Raw genomic sequence first — 20758 nt, forward strand, 5'->3', positions numbered from 1 at the left:
TGATATAATTATCCTTTCACTTGCTGTCCTTGCCTGGTCTTGACAGCAAGGTGACGCTGCTTCATAAAGTGATTTGAGGGCTCCCTCGGGCTCACCTCCTGGAGAGTTTTGCATTATTGGAATTATCTTTAAGTTAAATGTTTGGTAAAATTTGTTTGTAAAATCATCTGGACCGGTTGCTTTTGTGATGAACTTTTAAAACACTAATTCAATAATCCTAATGACTATGAAACTATTCAGATTTTCAATTTCTTTCTTTCTCATTGCTTTCGGACTCAACGAATTTCTCTAACTTCTTGTCAGCTGTTAATTAATTTTTTAAATTATTTCTTCGTTTGTTTATTTCAGGGTATCTACTCCAACATAGTGCTAGAAATGAAAGTACCAAACCCTCTTTCTGTTTAAGTCTCTGGTTTTGACTCTCATCTACTGCAAGTTTTTTTTTTTTTTTCACCGAACCAAGTCTCAGTCTCTTCACTTTAAAAGGTGGACTATCACCCCTATAAATCTGGGCCACTTTACAGGCCATCTCAGCCCAGTGTTTCATCCAGTCCAACATTAAAAAGTAATTGAAAAATAATTTCTTGAACTTTCTCCAAAAAGGCCAGAGGGAGCTTCAATGTAAAGATAAAGTTTAAAATCTCCCCCTTACTCCTCTCTGATATATATCTGCCTCCAATATTTCCATCTTGTCTTACTCTTCGAACCACTTGGAGACAGCTCTTTCCTCCTTCTCCCCTCTCGCCTTATAAATTTACTCTTTTCAACCAGTAATTCTGCCCCTTCCAGTGAAAAATCAGATCCTTCCAATTTTGCCCTGTCACTCGTAACTCCATTTTAGCTCAATGAAAGCTCAGGAATACGACTGGGGTTGGAAGAGAAGGAGGTGAAAATTCTCATACCTTATATATATTTTTCTTCTCAGGGGCTAATATATACCTCGAAGGATTGGAAACAATGAAAGTAGAGCTCCTGTCCAGCACCTGAAACGAGGAGGATTCTACCTAGATGGCTGGTGTCTGATATATAAATCTCTGAGCACGACATCCCCGGGTGCAAAACGAAGGGTTAAGAGCATTAAGATGGCTCTTTAGTTCTACACTGTTGTGGTTCTATGGTATTGAAATATGGGTAAAGATGAGATAAATATTTATTGCTTCTCGGCATCAAAAAGTTTCATATGAGCAAATACGTCCCACTGTTAAGTAAACCATGAAAAGAGGTCCCCTCTTTCCAATCCTACCCTCATTACCATCCATCACCTACAGAACAGCAGTCATTCATTGTTTGGAAAGTATTATTTGTCATATATTGACCACGTATTCAATCCTGGTCACCAATCACATGGATACACACACAGGAAGGAAGCTGGGGAATGAATCAGAGGGATAAACTATTTAACCAGCCAAGAGATGGGGGACAAGTGTAAGAGACAGTCTTCCCCCATTAAGCAAGAGTATCTTGCATCAGACTTTTATACTAAAGCGTTATTTGCAGGCTAGGAATTAGCCCTCATCAAAGTTCCTAATATCCTCTAAACATGTTATCTGCAGGTGAGATCTGATTTATATGAGAACTCTGATTTCCTAAAATGTTTGACTTGGTCCCTAACTCATCCACATCTTTCTCCACGTAGTAAACTGATAATCTTTTGAAGTCCTTAAGCCATATGAGAATCTCTTTTCCTTCGAACAATTCCAACTCCTTTAGCTGCCAAATTCAGGTAGCAGCTTCCAAGCTATTTCTTTTGATCTCTCAAGAAGGCAAGTCAAAACCCATAGCCACCGCCCCTCAAGGCTGTGGCACTCCCATAGTAACGCTCCAGCAGCCTGGCATTTTACTTCAGTCACGAAGCACTGGAAGTAGCCACCAGGAATGTCAGTTTCATGGGGATAGGGCTGAAACTACTCTTTAAATGATGCTCCACTGAATCTAGAATAGTTTTGTGTACGTAGAAGACGTTCCACACACATCCTAAGTGGTACCTCCCTTACAACTAGGTGTGGTCATATGACTGAATCTGGCTAATGAGAGGTATGTAGAAGTTGCCAGGTGGGACTTTCAGGGAAATCCCTCATAAAAAGAAAGATGGAGAGTGGGAGAGTGGGCAGTATCCTTTTGCTTTTCCCTTCTTCCTCCTTTCAATGTCCAAGGGCAAATGGTGGCTATCGCCCCAACGACTGTCTTGGGCCAGAGGTGATGCACTATGAATGTACTAAGAATCATGAACTGAGATAGAATAAGTGTGGGCCTCCGGTAAGTGTGGGGCCTCGAGGCCCACTCTGGACTGCCTACTTGGGGGTTTTCAAAAGAGAAACACAAATCCATATATATTTAAACCAGTGGTTTTGGAGGAGGCTTCATGTTACACACAAGTGAATCTAGTTCTAACTAATATAAGGACAATAACGCTTGTCGCAGCAGCCTAGAATCAAGTGAGACCCCATCCTCCCAATACCCCGCAAAAGGCCAGCCTACATCAAGACAATATGGCATTAGCCTTTAAAGGCAACTCAAACAGCTCAGCATACCTGCTGGGCCAACTCAGTGTCTAGACTGGTAACGAAAGAAGGCAAAAGGAAACTGTCAGCACATGGTCCAGATTGAGATCTAGAGACAGCCTGGAATGGACTTCAGGTGTGACTCTATACCCCTCAACCGTGACTCACAGTCTACAGATCCTGATAATGGAGAGTGCCACCTACAGAGGCTGTATCAATCAGAACAAAGGGTATTTGATGATATTAAGGAACTCATCATTTTTAAGTGTGATAATGGAATTGTAGTTCTACCTTGAAAAGTTATGATCTTTTAGACACACAAATTGAAATCTTTATAAATGAAATGATTCACTTCAAAACACTCTGAAGGAAGAAATGGATGGGGACATAGATAAAATACAATTGCCCATGAGTTGATCAATGTGGACATTGGGTACATGGAGATTCAGTATACTATTTTCTTTCCTTTTCTATGTTTCAAATTCTTTATAATAAAAAGAAATATGAGCGGTCCCCAGGAAATCACATTCCACCAAGGAGTGACCGGTGGGAGGGGGCGTGGGGCACAGAGGCCAACGCTGATGAGTAGTACGTTTCGTGCCTATTGGGAACACAGGTGAATCACCCGCTAACATCATGCGACACGATCGTTCGAAGTCCAGCCTGGCTGGCCCAGCCTGTGGACAACTGTAACACAATGATCTTTTCTTGATCATTCATCACCGAAAGGCTCAGTGAGAACACTGCAAATTCCTGTATCTCCACATTCACAGTCATAGGGCAGAAGTCACATAAAGCCACTAATGCTAAATATTTATAAATTGTATGCGAAAAGAACTTGGGCTCCCAAGTCTTTGCAGTGTATCTTTGGTGCAAAAAGTTTGAAAAGTAACTGCCTTGAAGGAAGATAGATCCTTTCCTTCTCTGATGATGATGGCTTAGCTATCTAACTTCCTGGCAAGTTGGTAGTGTGCAGAGTGCTAAAAAATATGGTAACAATCTAAATGAACAAAAGTAGGGCCATGAGTAAGAGAACAGTGGTTTACATTACAGCTATTGAAATGATGTCTATGAAAAATTCCTAGTAACATGGGAAGTGCTTATGCTACCCTGTTAAACGAAAAGATACGGACACAAAACTGTTTATTCTATGTAATCACCATGATGTAAAATATACGATTACATGTAGAATGTCAGGGCCTCTTAAGCATAGGTTTTTAGCCAGGGACTCTTAACTGGGCACCACGGATATAAGTCAGAGTGGCTGTAAACTTGGCTGGTAAAAAAAAAAAATTCCAGATTTTTACTGACCTCTGATTTTTTTTCTTCTGGGTTTGTTTCATAGTAAAATATACGTAACAAATTTTACCATTTTGATCATTTCTAAGCATACAGTTCAGCGGCATTAAATGCATTCACATCGGTGTGCAACACGCACCCTCATCCATCTCCAGACTGAAATCTAACCTTTCCTTCAATTATGTAGTAAAGAACCACAGTAAATTACTAGTACCTACAGAAATCAAAGCTATTTTCCTATCATGTTACAGTTGTAGGTATATTGAAAAATTGTTCATGTTCCTCACAGCTTTGAAATTAGGTAGTTAGAACCGTCTCCAAGTTTTATTATTTCATGTAAAACTATTTATTAGATTACGAATTTGTTTCGTAACATTTTACTAACTCTATTTCAGTATAAAAGTTTTCCTTCATAATCCTATTTTATTTTCTGCATTTAAAGAACATTATTCTGATGGAATCGAAAGCTTTCATCGGCCCACCAAAGGGGTTACAAGACCAAAAAAAATGAAGAACCCCCCAGCAGATGTGTTCCTGACAGATGGAGTAATTACAGTATTAGCTACTCTCAACATATAATAATGGGCTTACTGACAGGTGTCTGAATTCTTTACAATCGTTCTGTTGGTGATCTGGCCTAGCAGAATATGACACCACATCCATATGCATCTCCCAATATCCACTGTGCTTTCAGCTCTTAAAATAATCCTGTTTTCACTTTTCCTATGGAAAACAATGTTTGATGGACCTCAAAAGACATTCACAGTTAGAGAGGACGCTAACAGTGGAAAGAGTATGAGAATATCAGCATATTTAAAAAGGGGGCTAAGCAACATCACCTTTCAAATAGAATCCATTACCCTAATACATTCCTTCCTTTACGTGTATTTTACGAATCATCAGGGAAATGCAAATCAAAACCACAATGAGATACTACCTCACACCTGTTAGAATGGCTATTATCAAAATAAAAAAATAAAAAAATGAAAAAACAAGAATAACAAGTGTTGGCGAGGATGTGGAGAAAAGGAATCCCTCATGTACTGTGGGCGGGAATATAAATTGGTACAGCCACTATAGAAACTTAAAAAAGTTCCTCAAAAAATTAATAAAAGAACTACCATAGGATCCAGCAATCCCACTTCTGGGTACTTATCCAAATGAAAACCCTATTTCAAAAAGATGTCTGCACCCCCATGTTCTTTGCAGCATTATTTTTAATAGCCACAATGTGAAAACAACCTAAGTGTCTGTCCACAGATGAATGAATAAAGGAGATGTGGCGCATGCGCGCGCACATACACACAGGAATATTATTCAGCCATAAAAAAGGAAATTTTGCCATTTGTGACAACATGGATGGACCTTGAGGGCATTAGACTAAGTGAAATAAGTCAGACAGAGAAAGAGGAATACTGTATGATCTCAGCTATAAGTGGAATATTAAAAAAGCAAAAACAAACAAAAAATAAGCTCATACAGAGAACAGATTGTTGGTTGGCAGAGGTTGGGGTTAGGGGTGAGTTAAACGGGCGAATGGAATCAAGAGGTACAAACTTCCAATTCTAAAATAAATAAGTCATGTGATGTAATGTACAGTATGGTGACTGTCGTTAATAATACTATGTTGTATATTTCAAGGTTGCTAAGAAAGAGCTTAAAAGCCCTCATCACAAAAAAATTTTTGTAGCTAAGTATGGTGATGGATGTTAACTAGAGTTACCATGGTGATCATTTTGCAATATTTACAAATACTAAAGAGTTATGTTATAACCTGAAACTAATATGTTATGTCAATCATAACTCAATACAAAAGTATGTTTTTTGGAATCTGGTATGGTGCTATACAGTATTCTCAGGCCTATAATCATCATTTAAAATCTTGCTGGGCATATTAGATTTTCTTTTCTGCAAGTCACATATCCCCCGTAATTTTGAAATGAAAGAGCTCTCTAATGCTGAAATACATCTACCTTTGCCTCCTCTGAGAGCCCTTACTTATCCCCCACCACAAGAGGTCCACAGATTTGGGTCCCAGTGGTCTATGAACTCAAATCCCTGGCAATGGCTGACTGACTGAGGATAGAGACCTGACCCAAACCGATCAGATTCTCTCTCCTGGGAATTTGGAATTGGGACTCAGAGTTACCTTCTGGTGCTTTTGATGCAGGACAGGACAAATGTCCCCCGGGTGGCGGGGAGACCAAGTTCTACACAGAGAGAAGAGGGTCCTTTGGCAAAGGGTGTGGTAAGAAATTCAACATACACACCAAAGTTAGAGTCAAAAGGCAAGTTGATTAGAAACAGGGTGACACTCCACAGACAGTGTGTGGTCTCCTCTCAGAGGCAGAGAGAGGGACAGTGACAATAGAGAGGACAGTGAGAGAAACAGAGTAAGGGCACTGAGAGGGACCCTGAGTGTTCGAGGGATTCAGTTTATGTATCATTCTTTGGAACCTGTGAGTTATAGTTTAAAAGACTTTGTTACCCACTTCCTTTGATAAGACATAAACTGAGGAAGGGGAAGAGTATGAAGCATGAAAAGGTGAGAATATGTAGCGCGAAAGCCTTGCTGGCACTTCCCGGCCTTTAATCCTCAGGTTCCCCGTGGTTACAGCCCTAGGGAATGACTCTTGGTTCCTGTTTCCCCTCCACAGGCGTGGGGAATGGGTCCTTAGCAAGCCCAGCAGAAATCTTCCTTTGTTCTGGCACAATCTCTGACTGTGGCTTGATTAACATTTTAATTCTCTTGCCTCCTCCCTGCATAAAATGGGCATGTTTGCTGATATGCATGCTGAGGCTGACAGATCCACCCAGGATGAGAGGTGGGTGTGCACAGAGGGGCAGAGAAGCTTCCTGCTTAGCCCAGGACCTCTGTATCCACATTACAGAAATTCCCTTTGGGCTGGGGCTGGTCTGTTGGGGACTCCAAATGCTGGATTTAGACTTGGCCCCTATGGCACCCCACAGAGCAGCTCATGCCGTTTCCGCCCAAGTTTATCCTCAGTGCCCCGCCACCAGCCCCTTCAGCAAAATAGCACGAAGAGCCACCCAGGCAGCATACCTCGGGTCTGCCGATGGTTCTGCGTACCCGCGCTCCAACCCCTTCCGGCTGCTCTCGGCTGAGCACTGAGACAGTAACCTTCCTGGAGGACAGCATATCGACGTCTGAAAAGAGAGTGTTCTGACGCTGAGCTGTAGAAAACAGACAGCAAAAGGAGAGACCAAAATGAGAAATCATTAAGTCCTAAGTCATATCAAGGACTACAAAATAAAGGATATTAAAATCAGCCTTGTCCCAAATACTAACAGCTGCCACGCATTGATTGCTTACTATGTACTAGATGTGGGTTCGGTGATTTAAACAACAACCATGACAGTGGGTATTGACTAGGTGCCCAGCCACTAATCATTAAGAATTGTCAGCTCATGTGATGCTACCGCAATCTTCTACAAGGTTCGGCAATTACAGCCTGTCACGCACTTACCACCAATCCCTCAGGAGCACTTCCTCTGCTTTACCTCAATGAAATCTCTCAGCCCCTCCCTCACACCACGCTGCCCCACGAGGCAGGTGCTACCAGTGAGGCTGGGAAAGATTTGTGTGGTGACATATGGAACACGGAGAAAAATCAACAGGTCTGTGACTCTTTGCAGAACGCAGAAGGTGTCGGCATTGAAAAGGATCTTTGAGAGTCATCAAATTCAAAGACCCATCTATCTGTCCCTGAAGTTCAGAGCCAACTTTTCGGGCAAGAAATCTTTGTGCTTTCTCATGAAGTCTTCAAGAGCACAGGAAACTAATGGAGGAGGAGGGGCCTTGACATATAGTCCTGGTTCATTATTCGAAAGTGTTTCCTCCTAATCCTACCATTTGCAACGACACGGATGGACCTGGAGAGTGTTATGCTGAGTGAAATAAGTCAGACGGAGAAAGATAAACACTAAACGATTTCACTTACATGCAGAATCAAAGGAACAAAAAGAATAAACTAATCAAAAACGGACTCACAAATATAGAGGACAATCCAGTGATGGACTGAGGGGAGGGGGATTGGGGGTCTGGCAGAAAGGGGTGAAGGGTTAAAAAAATACAAATTAGTAGCTGATGGATAGTCTCGGGGATGGGGGGCTCGGCATAGGGAACGCGGTCACCATTGGCGGAGGGCCAGGGGAGGGAGGGTGCAAATGGGGGACCATTTTCTAAACTATATGAATATCTAACCTCAATGTACTGTATACATGAAACTAATAAAATTAAATGAAAAATACAACAATAAAAAAACAAGTGTTTCTTACTAATGTAGGGATGAGGCAAGAGAACTAAAGTGTTCAATGAAGCCACAAACAGAGACTGCAAAATGCCACCAGCCCTGCAGCCAGGCCAGGAGGTCACCTGCAGAGCAAAGGACCATTTCTGCTGGGATCGCTAATGACCCATTTCCCACACCTAAGGCGGGGAAACAGGAAAAACAGAGTCTTTAAGTGGCGCCCAACACAAATAAAATCGGTCATGGGGAACCAATGGTATATAAAGGCTGGGAAGGGCCAGCAGGCCTTTCACGCTACATAATCTCACCTTTTCACACTACAGACTCTTCCTTTCCTCGCTGTACGTCCATATCAAAGGAAATGCCTCTGAACTGTAACTCTCAGGAACTAAAGAATGACAAACTGAATTGCCCATAACACTTGGGGTCCCGCCCAGTGTTCCTCTCAGTGCCTTTGCTCTGTCTCCCTGTCCTCATCTCTGTTGCCTCTGTCCCTCTGAGTCCCTCTGAGTCTCACTCTGCCTCTGAGGGGAGACCCCGCTCTGTCAGTGGAGTGTTACCCGTCCCTAACAAACTTTCCTTTTGACAAACTTGGGTGTGTGTGTTAATTCTTTCCACACTCTCTGCCAACAACCCTCTTCTCTCTGTGTAGGGCTTGGTCCCTCCACATCCCCACCCACCCCACACACGCACTCAGGTAAATTCGCCCTGACCTGCATCACACCTTGTGAGTTTAAGTTCTATTCAACGGAATAGTACAGAACAAGTATAATCCGTCCCTTTTCCACTTCAAATGCTTGCAGACTGTACCCCCATCCCCAATCCCTAAAGTCCTTCAAGAAAAACATAGTCCGTTCCTTCAAAGATTCCCACTCAAACCAAGAGAGATGCTTTAGCAAGATGCACAGACCCTGGAGCCGGACGGCCTGGGTTTGCACCTTAGCTTCACCACGGGACCAGCTGTAAGACCCGAGGCCAACGGCTAAGCCTCTCCTTGCTCAGCTTCCCCATCTGTAAACAGGGACAATAAGACTGCCTGCCTCACAGGACGGCAGCCAGTGCTCTAAGTCAGCTGCTGTTATTCGGAGCATTCTCCTGGGCAGTGCCCGCCTGTCAGTCAAGACCACTGTAAAATGTGCCCCGTCCCAGGAGCAGGCGATCAGTACGTACTGAGTGCTGGACTGTGGGGCACAGAAACGAGCAACTCGAATGTGTTTTACTCCCATATGGACTATTTCCTGGTCCTTCGAGGCTCCTACAAGTAACTTCTACGCACGTGAAGAGGCGACGCGGCCCCTCCAGAGCTCAGTGCTTTGCAGCCAGCGAAGCCGGCGGCCACCTGCACGAACTGCAGAGGACTCTAAGCATCTCTAGTCATCTCCCTCCGAGCCTCCCCTAGGCATCTAGGGCGGGCTGGGCAAGGCGGGCTGCTGCTCCCTGATGCCCGGCACCCCTCCCCCGGCCCACCCCGCGGGCGCCGGGGTACTCACGGGGCGGCGGCGGCGGCGGGAGCCCGAGCGGCGGTGCGGGGGCCAGTGCGGGCCCGAGCGCGCGGAGGCAGCGTGCAGGGCGCGGGGCAGGCGCCTCGCCGTGACTCAGCGCTTCGCCGGCGGCCGCGGGGAGGCAGGAGGCGGGAGTCCCTGGCCAGGGGCGACACTCCTTACTGACACGCCCTCGCGCGGATCCTCTCGCTCCTCCCTCCGGTCTCCCCTCCCCGCCCCCGCCCCCCACCGCGCCTGTTGCGCTGCCCTTTGGCCTCTGCGCCCCTGCCCGTCCCGCCCCGGAGAGATGCGCCCCGGGGCCTGTTGGGGGCGCGCCGGCCCCTCGGAGGGGGTGTGTGGACCCTGCACGTGCCCTGATCAGGGTGAGGGGCGCGGCTCCACTCCGTAGGGAAGCTATCTTTAACTGGAGTCCACTTGTCACGCAACCCGCGGAGTTTGTCTGCCTGGGTTCGAATCCTGCCTCCACCCCTTGTTAGCTGCGTGACCTCGGGCAGGTGGCTCAGCCTCTCTGTGCCTTCCGTTCCTCCACTGGGGATGGTGATGATAATACGATACAACCTGCTAAGGTTGTCATAAGAATTAAATTAGCTTGGCAGGTCCTAAGCAGTACACAGTTGTTTGTTGCATAAATAAATTGCCTGCTGTTTGCCGCTTAGAATGGGGAGGGGGTGGCACTGGAGAGTTTTCCCAGGGGAGTAGAGTTCCAGAAGCCACCGAAGGGTATCTAGCTCATTGCTAGGATTCTTAGCCAGGGGTACAGGTATGGCTGCAGTTTCCATCCTCAAAACTCCAGAAACGGATGTGGGTGTTTCAATAAAGTTTTAACTATGGACACTAAAATTTGAATTTCATACGATTTTCACTTGTCAGGAAATATCATTACTCTTTTGGGGTGTTTTTTTTTTTTTCCGCTACTTAATGTAAAAACCATTCTTAGCTCGCAGGCTCTAAAAACTAGGTAATGGGCCAGACGTGGCTGCAGGCCTAGTCTGCAGGCCTCTGCTCTAAAAGAAAAGCTTAGCCGTGGGACAAGGACCTTCCCCTGGATTCCCCAGAGGGAAGTGGGGCCCCAACCCCCGTCCCCACCTTATTTAAATGATTCAAGCCATATGAGAAAATACACATGAGCATTAAAAATACCATGAAATAATAATGTATTTTGGCTTATATCATCATTATACTTACATCTGCAACTGTCTCCAAATAAAATAGAAGCATGGCCCCTCTGTCTGGCTCTCTGCAGTCCTTGGTAAATGCTCCTGTCTCCGTTACTAAAAAGTTCAGTGTTTAGCCAATTGCCTGAGCCTGACACTCAAGCTTTCCCCTCACCCTTCCGCCTTGAAATCCTGTGGACTCTGCTCCCAACATCTCGTAAACACATCCCGTCCTTCCCATTTTGACTGCCACCATCCATCCTCTGATATCCGCCCCACTCTTCTCGCCTTCAGGCCTACCCCCGGCCAACTCATTTTTCAAGTCACAGGGAAATGGAAGAACTGCTTAAAACCTCCATTGCCCTCAAGAGAAAGTCCCAAGATGTCATTAACCTGGCTTCACCCTCAACATGCTGACACTTTGTCGTGGTGTGTTCAAATCTGAGACCCACGGAGCCAATTGAGATTAATTATGAGCCTTTATTAGCCAGCCTGACGACTGACTCTCTCCACTAGAGAATCAGCCCGGAGCTTTCAGACGTTTCAGAGGACGTTGCTTATAAAGCCTATAATTACATTAAACAAGCAAGCAGGTTTACAATAGCAGATGTTGGCCGTTAGCATATGGTTGCACAGGATAACTACACCCTTAACATTAGCATATCTTTGCACAGAATATCTCCTAGAACTACACCCTGGTTAAACATTAAACAAGCAAGCAGAAGTTGGCCATTTGAAAATTTTCTCCCCTTAACAACTTGCTCAAGGACACACACACACACACACACACACACACACACAGAGGCACCCCCTTTTCCACCATGCTGAACTTCTTTTAGGCTCTGGAAAGTACATTCTCTCTCATTGGCTTGCTGTGCCTCTTTCTGGAATTTTCTCTCTCCTTGATCTGGCTTATCCCCATTCATCTTTCGGCTCTCAGTTGGGATGTCACTTCTTCTGGGAAAACTTCCCTGCCTGTCCCTTCAAGTCTGGGTGAGATGTTTGACATAGCAATCATCGCACGTACACATTGCTGACCAGTCGTTTATCATCCTTTGGAAGATTCTGTTTTCCTAAGATGACGCCAAGGGTATTTCCTATCATATCTGTCTTCTTCTGCAATGTAACCTTGGCACACACACACCCCGCCATCACAAGCGGAGTTTACTTCTCTTCCTCATGAGTCTAAGCAGGACTCGTGGCTGTTCTGACCAATGCAATACAGTGGAGGTGAAACTGTGCCAGTTCTAGGCGTGGTTCTGAAATGGCCCGGTGGCTGCCACATGCGAAGAGCTATGGCTCTGAGACCACCATTCTGAGAGAAGCCCACACCATGTGGAAGAGAGGTCCTAGAGGCAAAAAAAAAAAAAAAAAAAAAAAAAAAGATTCCATGTGAGGAAAAAGACGGAGCCCAAGGACACCGAAGTCCCAGACACATAAACAAAGACGCCATCTTGAAGTGGGTCCTCTGGCCCCAGCTGAGCCAGCTGGGACTACGTGGATAAGACATGAACACCCACCTGCATCCTTCCCAACTTCTGGACCCATAGAACTGTGAGCAAATGAAAATGATGATTTTAAGCCACTCACTTTCCAGGTCATTTGTTTCATGATAATAGATAACTAGGAAATATGCTTTTATGTGACAGAAGAGACAAGGTAAATTTTCAAAGCTCTCTGGGCTAAAGGAAAACTCTTATAATATTTACCCTCTCAGAAAGCAGATATGGCCATTTAAATGTTATTACCAAGACAACCAGCCATCCAGCGAGATCAGCGATTATTAAACTAGACTTGAGAGAGTAAATTGAACTACTGAAAGTCTCCCTTGTTACAAGTAGCATTTACAGGGACAGCTTCAGAATAAAAGCAAACAGGAGAGAATGGCTTCGCTGTACATTTTTCTCCACTTCTACAGTAGATTTGCTATAGTAGATACTCTTGGCGAGGTTTTCAGTTGATCATCTTTTCAAAGGTTCCTCTGGGACTCAGAATCCCCTCCACCTCCAAAACTATAACCGGAACGAGAGCTCCCCTTCCTTCTTGTCTTTGAGAAGCTAGACACAGGTAGAAGCTAACTCCAAGGGCATGCATTGTCAGGGCAAGGCAGGGAATTCTATTTGTAGTCTCCTGTGGGGCAGGGAGAGCGGGCAGGGGAAGGGACAAATTTTTACAAATGGAATATTGGGCTTGTGACGTTTCACTATAGGAGGACCACTTTGGAGATGAGAAATGTGACCCTTTACGTGGAGCTTTGGCACTTTTCACGCTGTCCATTTGCTACCTAGGTGAAGATGTGGAGCGAGCAGCTAAATACATGAACATGTAAATAATGATCCACTTTGGAATCCTGGCAAACAAAGACACCAAAGAAAGCTTTCCCGAAATAAGTCCAGATAACACCCTTATAATCTTTAAGGTCACCCGCATCATCGACATATTTTATTTGACCTCTTTTTCCTCTTTATTCAAAAATTATACTTTCCTCTTCTGTATGACTTCCTGACTTTCTTCTCAAAGATATATTTTATAGAAATACATGGACATCCTTATTCATGTCATCATTTGCAATTTTTTTTTCTCCTTCAAGCAGTCAACTCAAAAATTCTTTCTTGCAGAGGGGTCAGGTTTCTCCCAGGGCACTGTAGCTACTGTTCATTCAATGACAAATATCTCCGGAATATTCCATGTTAGGGTTTTAGACTCACTGAACTCAGGAACTCAATTGGCTTGAAATCAGGGACTGATGACTTTGTAAGCAGTTTTTGCAGGACTTTAATGTACTGGTGGTTGAGGACATCCAAATATACCCGGAAAAGTTATGTATATGTGACTCCCGTTTCCATACTTGTAAGAGCACTCTGCATAGACCCGGTCTGTTCCATTCAGCTTCTGGATTCTGCCCCAGATGCTACACGTGATCAACCGTCGCATGAAACTCATAACTGTGTGCCTGTCTTTCCCTTGAGCTTTTGGCAGCATGCCAGAAAAGAATAGCTTTAGATCCTCTCTCTTGAACCACAGAACTTTCCTAGAATTCATCGCAAGCAAAATGTTCTCAGCCCTGAAAGGCCGATTTAGCTCTGAACCAGGGAAAGAGAGAAATTTAGGTGAATGATTCCCTTGATACTTACCTCAGTTACCCTGGTAACCTTTCTCAGTTTTCAGCTTTTGTAAGATTGTGTCTTCTGTCAGAATGAAGACTGCTTTCAAGGTCACAGTATTGGAATTAAAAGGCTAATTCGAATCAACCTCTAGTTAATGTTTTCTACACTGTGGTGTTTATGAATGAAGTCTACTGATGTCTACGACTTACTTTGCACTAAAAATAACAAGAGTAATAGCAGTGGTCGTAATACCAACGAGGTGGACCGATGGATGGATAGAGAGGTGCATAAATAGATAACTAGATGACAAAGGAAGTGTACAATGTAATTGTAGAATCTAGATGGTGGTATATGGGTGCTCACCATACATTTTCTTTAAAGTTTTTCTGTATTTTGAAATTTTTTACAAACTTTTGGGAAAAAGCAATTTGCATGTAAGTGGGAATCATGGCTGGAAGGAATCCATAAAGATAGCTTTTTTGCTTCCAACTCGGACACCTTCAGCACAGTATAATTCAGTGAATGTTGAAATGAGCTTTCGAACTAAATTCTAAGCTACTGGGTCACTTCCAGAGCTGACAGGATTCTTCTAGAGCATGAGTTTGCAAAATTTTCCTGTGAGGGCCAGACAGTAAATATCGAAGGCTTGTGGGTATATGGTCTCTGTCACAACTATTCAACTGTGCCATTGCAGGATGAAAGCAGCCACACATAATATGTAAACGAACGGCTGGGACTGTGTTCCAATACATCTTATTTACAAAAACATGTGAGAGTCATGGTTTGCCAACCCCATCTGGACCCCAAATCCTTACCTTCCATTCAAAAGTAGGAGTAAAACTAACAAAATGCCAAGAGTCTATGTAAAGATTTCATAGATGTCAGGAAAGGTCATAACAAAACAAAACAAAACTTTTCATGCTACCTCCACTCTCCCAACTCCTTTCATGAGGAACAAGGCTATTTGTTCCACCATCGAACCTCAGTTTTAACATGCAAGTGTAAGTGTCAATGATTGATATCAGATCCCAATCTCCAAGTCGATAATTTTTAGCTAGAACAAATAAGTGCAGGAGGTGATGGAGTGGTACCTCAATGAAGAGACTCCCATGGAAAAAGCTCAAACTTCAGGGAGAAGCTATTGGAGGCCTGGGGGCTTGCTCTTTAGTGAGAAGAGACCCACATTAAAGGTAGCAACTCAGCAAATTGTGTAGATTTTAAGGTTCTGAGTGCTAGGAATAAGAGGACAAGCAGAGCAGAGAAAGGGAGATTGGGAGCACTGGGTGGGATGAGGTCGTAGTATTAAACAGGGTGGTCCAGGTCAGACTCATTAGGAAGATGCCATTTGTAGCAGAGCCTGGAGCTGAGGAAATGAACCAGGCAGATATTTCTGACAGTTTGCCAAGCAGAGGAAAGTGCCGATGCAAAGGTCCTGGGGCAGATAGTCCTCAGAATATTGTTTGAGTAGCAAGGAGGCCAGTTTTCGGAGTGGCAATGTGAGGTAGAAGAAGCATAAGATGTTAGAGGTGGTACTAGGGGACCAGAAAGCGGGGGAGGGCATTGGAGAGTTCAGACTGGAGTAGTGACAGGATTTGACTTACTTTTAGAAAAATCATTCTAGCCTAGTTGGAAAATGGATTGCAGAGAGCAAGAGTGAAAGCAGGGAGAGCACTCAGGATGCAAACACAATGTTCCAGGTGAGAGACGGTGACAACTTAGACCAATAGGTAGCAGTAGAGGTGGTGAACAGTGGCCAAATTTGGGGAGTCAGCTTCGGACGTGTCAAGTTTGACATGTTTATTAGATACTCCAAGTATAGACGGACAAGTTGACCATTAAATACAAGTTTAACATTCAGGGGAAAGGACCTGGCTGAAATTTGGAATTGTAAGTGTATATAAATGGTGTTTCAAGCCATGAATCACATGAATTTTTTTAAGCAAGAGAAAAATAGAAGCGAGAAGGTATGTCGGTCAGTCGGTCTGTCTGTCTGTCTGTCTCTCTCTCTCACACACACACACACACACACACACACACACACACACAATGGATCCTATCAGATTCCTTTTTATTCTAAAAATATAAACACTACTCCTCCCAAGCGAACAAGCTTGTTTTTACCATGAAGTCAATTTATCCCACACTGCATCCCTACAGAAGCATGTTGCCTGCTAAAAGCTTTCATGAACAAGCTTTAGAGAAAATTCCTGAAGGTCTGGCTGGGTAGAGGAACAATGCAGACTAAAATTCGAACAAATAATTTCTGTAATCGAACTAGCGGGTTGATATAACAAGTTAGAATTAAACTAAAGATGTGGAAAATACAAAGCCAAAGAAAGGCTCGCGAGAAGTGGCAGAGGAAGAGAATGAATAGAATAAGTAAATAAATCTATGACATTTTGACTTAGAGGAAAGCCCTCCTCCCAGCTGCCCTCGCCCGCCCTCGAGTGTTTGGAAGCCCAAGGAGGGATGGAAATCCCGAGATTGTGCCCAGGTGTTTCCAGGGTTCTATGGCTTCCTCTTCCCCCACCCCTCCATTCACTTTTTATTCGAAAATGAATCTTTTGCCATGCTACCATGCTGAAACAGATGGGCATATACAAGTCTCCATATGGGCAAGAACGTTAACCGGCAGAGTGTGGAATTAATTTATTTGGCCGGGTTGCTGCGCTTCGCCCTCAGTTTCCCCAATGACTGCTGACTTTGTTTCCAGGGGCCAGAGAGCGATTTGGAATCCATCAGTGACTTATTTGCTGTCAGGGTGTAATCTCCCCTCTTCTGAACTCTTCTGAAGGACTCTTTGCCCTTCCCCAAATTCCAGTTTCAAAAAGAAATATTAAAAACATCTCTGCAAGTTATTTTTCACACACTCTACTGTAATTAACCCTTTATTTATGGTTATTTCTCCCCCAAACATAAGCCCCCTGAAGATGTGGGCTGCCTCTGTCCTGTTAACTAACCACGGTGTCTCCTGCTCCTAAAGAAAAGGCTGCTTAGCACATGAAAGGTTCCCAGTAAGACTTGAACGACTGAATGGCTGAATAGAAATGATTCTGATCCTGTGTCCGTACATAAGAAAACCTCTTTGAAAGTTAGTAGCTTCATTCTCCTCTGCCAACTCAAGATTTCATCACACCATAATGTGTTTACAAATAAGTCAAAGCAGCCAACAATTAATAACTTAACGCCGTGTGCCAATGCACACCAAAGGGATGATTAATTTTCTTGACTATCTATAGCAGAGCCTAAAATAAGTCATTCGATTTGTTACATATGACAAGCCAGTGTGCACCAGAAAAAGTGGCGGTAAGAGTACAGCCCCAAACTGTGATGTTGTCATAATGATATCAAGTGACAATCGCACTTTTTTATTGAGATCTTGGTGCATGATACAGTAGCAAGAACCGATCTCTTTTTCGTTTCTGGATTTCTTAATAATTTAAGCTGTGGAAACGTGCTCCTTTTCAGTCACGTTAACTGTCCTTCTCTCTCAAATATCCTCCGGCCTTCCTTTGTCCAGTGTTGAGTTGAAGTTTTCATTGCTTATTCTCTGCGCACTTTGCCATTACCTCATGGTTTCCTGACTCATGTGAAAGAAGTCAGCGTCAGAAGTGGAGTTTTGCAGAGATATTTTCTTGTCTTTTCAAGCATCGAGCACTATAAACAAAGGCAGGGTTATCTCATGTACCCGAGAGCTGCCTGGGAAAAGCAGGAGACGTAGTTATCAAAGTTGGAACCTTTATGAAATATGCTTTTGTCTCCGTTTTTGTTGTGTTCAATCAGATCAACAAGTGTTGGCTAAGTGTCGAGCGTGGTTTCCTGTGGGATTGTGTAAGGCCTTGCAGGACAATAAACGTTTTGGGGGCACTGAGTAATGTAGCCACTTCTGACCCAGCAGCTGGGAAAATGTGAGCCAATTTGCCGCTGCTAGAAGGAGGACGGCTGAGGGCTGTGATCCTGCAGGAGTACAGTGACTTCACCGCGGCAGACCCGGGACGCGGAACAAGCCAAAATGGTGCGTTTAAGTGGCAGGTAGCTAGCTATGCAATGTCATATCCTACACGAACATAGATAGGTTTGGATCTGGGTGTCGTACAGCCTGAAATTCACAAAACTTTGGGAGCCTGCTTTTGAAAAACTACTACAAAATCGTAAAGACGAAATTGCTGGGACTCCTCTGGAGACCGTGAATGGGACCATGTAATTTGGGGGCCCGGTATACTTTCAGTGTAAATTCCCCCTCTGGCTTAAAATCTGGTTCGGGGAAGCTGTCAGGCCATGTGTATATCACTTCCAGATGGATTTGGCTTTGCATCGTTTCCTCTGCCGATTTTCCCCTTAACTGTTCTTTAGGCATGGCCTTCCATTACTTTTCATATTGCCTTTGGAGCTGCGTCTGCAAGGCAAAGAAATGGTAGTCCTACCTCCCTTTCTCTAGCTTTGTTTTTATGGTGTTATTTTAGCTACAGATGCTTGTTCTTAGGTTTCTGAAGTCTCTCTAAATCGGAGCCTTGCAGGTATTTTAGATGGAGCTAGAAAGATGGGAGAGAGCTGAACCATACTGATGCAGCCACATTCATATAACTTTGAAAGTTCTGTGGGCCATGATGATTTCATTGGATGTAAAAAGTCCACTATAATGTGGTCTAGGTCAGTGCTTTTCAAACTCTCCTATGCAATCGGACCAGCTGGGGATCTTGGTCAAATGCAGATTCTGATGCAGCAGGTCTGGAGGGGGAACCGAGGCTCCAGGCTCGGCGTTTCTAACAAGCTCCCAGGTGATGCTGATGCCGCCGGTTCAGGGCCTGCACTTTGAATAACATCCACATATTGCTTTTTATGATATCTGGTGGCACAAATACACAGTCAATAAGGGCTGGCTCAACCTGATTTTAAGATAACTTAGCTCTAAGATTGAAAGCTTGTAACAGACCTACGGGGCAGGTGCTTTTTGACAAGAGAGTAAATACACGGGGAGTCTTCCTATGTATTATTATCTCCTATCCCCAGAAAATGGGGGAACGAGATGAGGACTGATATTTTAGACTGAGGATCATTTAGTGTTTAAAGTTTGCCATGGTCTTTTTAAAACTTTGCCTATGGAGCGATGAGGGGAAGAGGTAGAGATTTCTGGAACATCTACCAGGGTGCTAGGCTTCGTAAGGCCATTTTCTCTTGACTCCTCCTAACCCGTTGAGGTGACGATTGTTTTACTCCCTTGACAGATGGGGAAGCTGAGGTTTAGCAGGCTTAAGTAACATGTCAGGTTGTGTGGAGAAGACAGAGCACGGATTTGAACCCACCAAAGCTTGGTGCTTTTGCTATGTGTTCAACTAATTCAGCATGAGGAATTAGGACATGGAGTTATCACTTTTTCATTCTTTCTTAAAGTGCCCAGATGAGTGCCCTGGGCAAAGGGGAGGGAGCAGAAGGAGAGAGCTGGCTAAAAGGAGGAAGCTCCCTGGGGTACTGAAAATGAATTTCACACCTAAAGCAAAGTTTAGTTCCAACGAGAATGGCATTGGAATTCTCACCTTCTTTGAACAAAAAGGCGGCCTTCCCAAAATGAGTGGTTTTTATAAATTCATTTTGGAGCAATTAAGGAATGGTGTTTCAAAATGCTGAGAATGTGAGTGTTGATGTTAAAGGATTTCTGTCTATATCATACCGGGACAACTGTAACTTTCTCATGCAGAACACGTGAAACAGAGATTTGGCAAGTCCTGTGGAGCTGGTATTTGTCTTTGGCCAGCAACTTAAGAGTTATATTTTTGAACCACTTTACCTGATTCTGAGTTAAGCTTTTTGTTTCTGTTTAATTTACGATCATATTTTGTTCAGTTACGTAGGAGGAAGATAAGCAGGCCTGGCCTTGGACAAATATTCGAAGGTCAAATTTGTCACAGGGTCCTCCATTTTCCCTTTCAGGAGCCCTCACTTGGAGCTCCTTCCCTTTTCTTCTTTCCCTTCCCCCTCCACTGCCCTCCCACAATATGAGTTATTTTAATATCCTGACGCCTATCGAAACCTTTAACTAAATGACATGCAAAGTAAGAGAGGATAACTAAATCAAGAAAGGAGTCAGGAATTGCTACTCTTACCTCTCAATTCTATAGAATGAAGCCTTGCAGGCACTGTCCCGAGCCAGTTAGACAATATACTTTTTGGTTAAGGGAAATATCTGATGGCCCCATTTAACTACACATGCCTTTCTCCCTTACTCTCCTGACCCACTTCTGCACCACTTAGAATTTATTCCAACTTTTGAGTTGCGTGTTCTTAACTATTTTCAAAATGTGGTCTAGAGTTTTGCTATTTAACACTGTCTTGGAGGTTCCTGCTGAAAGATTATTTATAGGTTACATCTTTCTGATATTTCTAATAACAGGTCACTTGCATGGGTCTCGTAAGACTCAAATGCATGCCTAATTCTACCAGATGGCACGCCTTAGCGAGGCTGGAGTGCGTTTGGCTAAACACATAGATCTCTTTTAGTCTATTTATTGCCATGATGGTGTAGACAGTGTGCCATGAGGACGCCAGAAATCTGGCTCCTCAGGTTGTGTGTCTTGGGTCATCATAGCTTTGCAGTACTGGCTAAGTCACTTAGGCTGCTGGGGCTCAGTTATTGCATTTATAAAATGACGTCTAGGGCTCCTACCAGCTTTGATATCCTATGCTGCCTTCCTATATTTAGGTTAGAGCCGTCTCTGGTTAGCAGGGTTATACAGCAGGTATGTACTTCTCTAACATTAGCATCGCGGTCAAGAAGATGGGCTGTGGGGTTAGACTGCCTAGATTCAAACCCAGCTCCACCTCACTAGCACGGTGGCCTGGGCAATTTACTATCACAGCTTCATCAGCTACAAGCAGGGAATGAGGTTGCAACCTACCCCATAGGGTGACTCAGTTACAACTTTCCTA

The 20758-nt window shown here is 44.0% G+C and overlaps 2 protein-coding genes across 2 annotated transcripts in view; one reads left to right on the forward strand and one right to left on the reverse strand.

Annotated features, from left to right (window-relative positions):
• PIR (pirin) overlaps nt 1-9657 on the reverse strand; it is an 82787-nt gene extending 73130 nt beyond the window's left edge. The window contains exons 1-2 of the mRNA XM_016118979.2: nt 9562-9657; nt 6865-6995 (exon numbers count right to left, since the gene is read on the reverse strand). Of these exons, the coding sequence (XP_015974465.2) occupies nt 6865-6960 (96 nt within the window). The 5' untranslated portion in view covers nt 6961-6995; nt 9562-9657. The remainder of the gene's footprint in view (nt 1-6864; nt 6996-9561) is intronic.
• A 7999-nt stretch (nt 9658-17656) lies between these two features.
• BMX (BMX non-receptor tyrosine kinase) overlaps nt 17657-20758 on the forward strand; it is a 46415-nt gene continuing 43313 nt past the window's right edge. The window contains exon 1 of the mRNA XM_016118957.2: nt 17657-17849. Coding sequence (XP_015974443.2) covers nt 17847-17849 — 3 coding nt within the window. The 5' untranslated portion in view covers nt 17657-17846. The remainder of the gene's footprint in view (nt 17850-20758) is intronic.

Source organism: Rousettus aegyptiacus, unplaced genomic scaffold, assembly GCF_014176215.1.
Source record: "Rousettus aegyptiacus isolate mRouAeg1 unplaced genomic scaffold, mRouAeg1.p scaffold_m13_p_9, whole genome shotgun sequence".
NCBI lineage: Eukaryota > Metazoa > Chordata > Mammalia > Chiroptera > Pteropodidae > Rousettus > Rousettus aegyptiacus.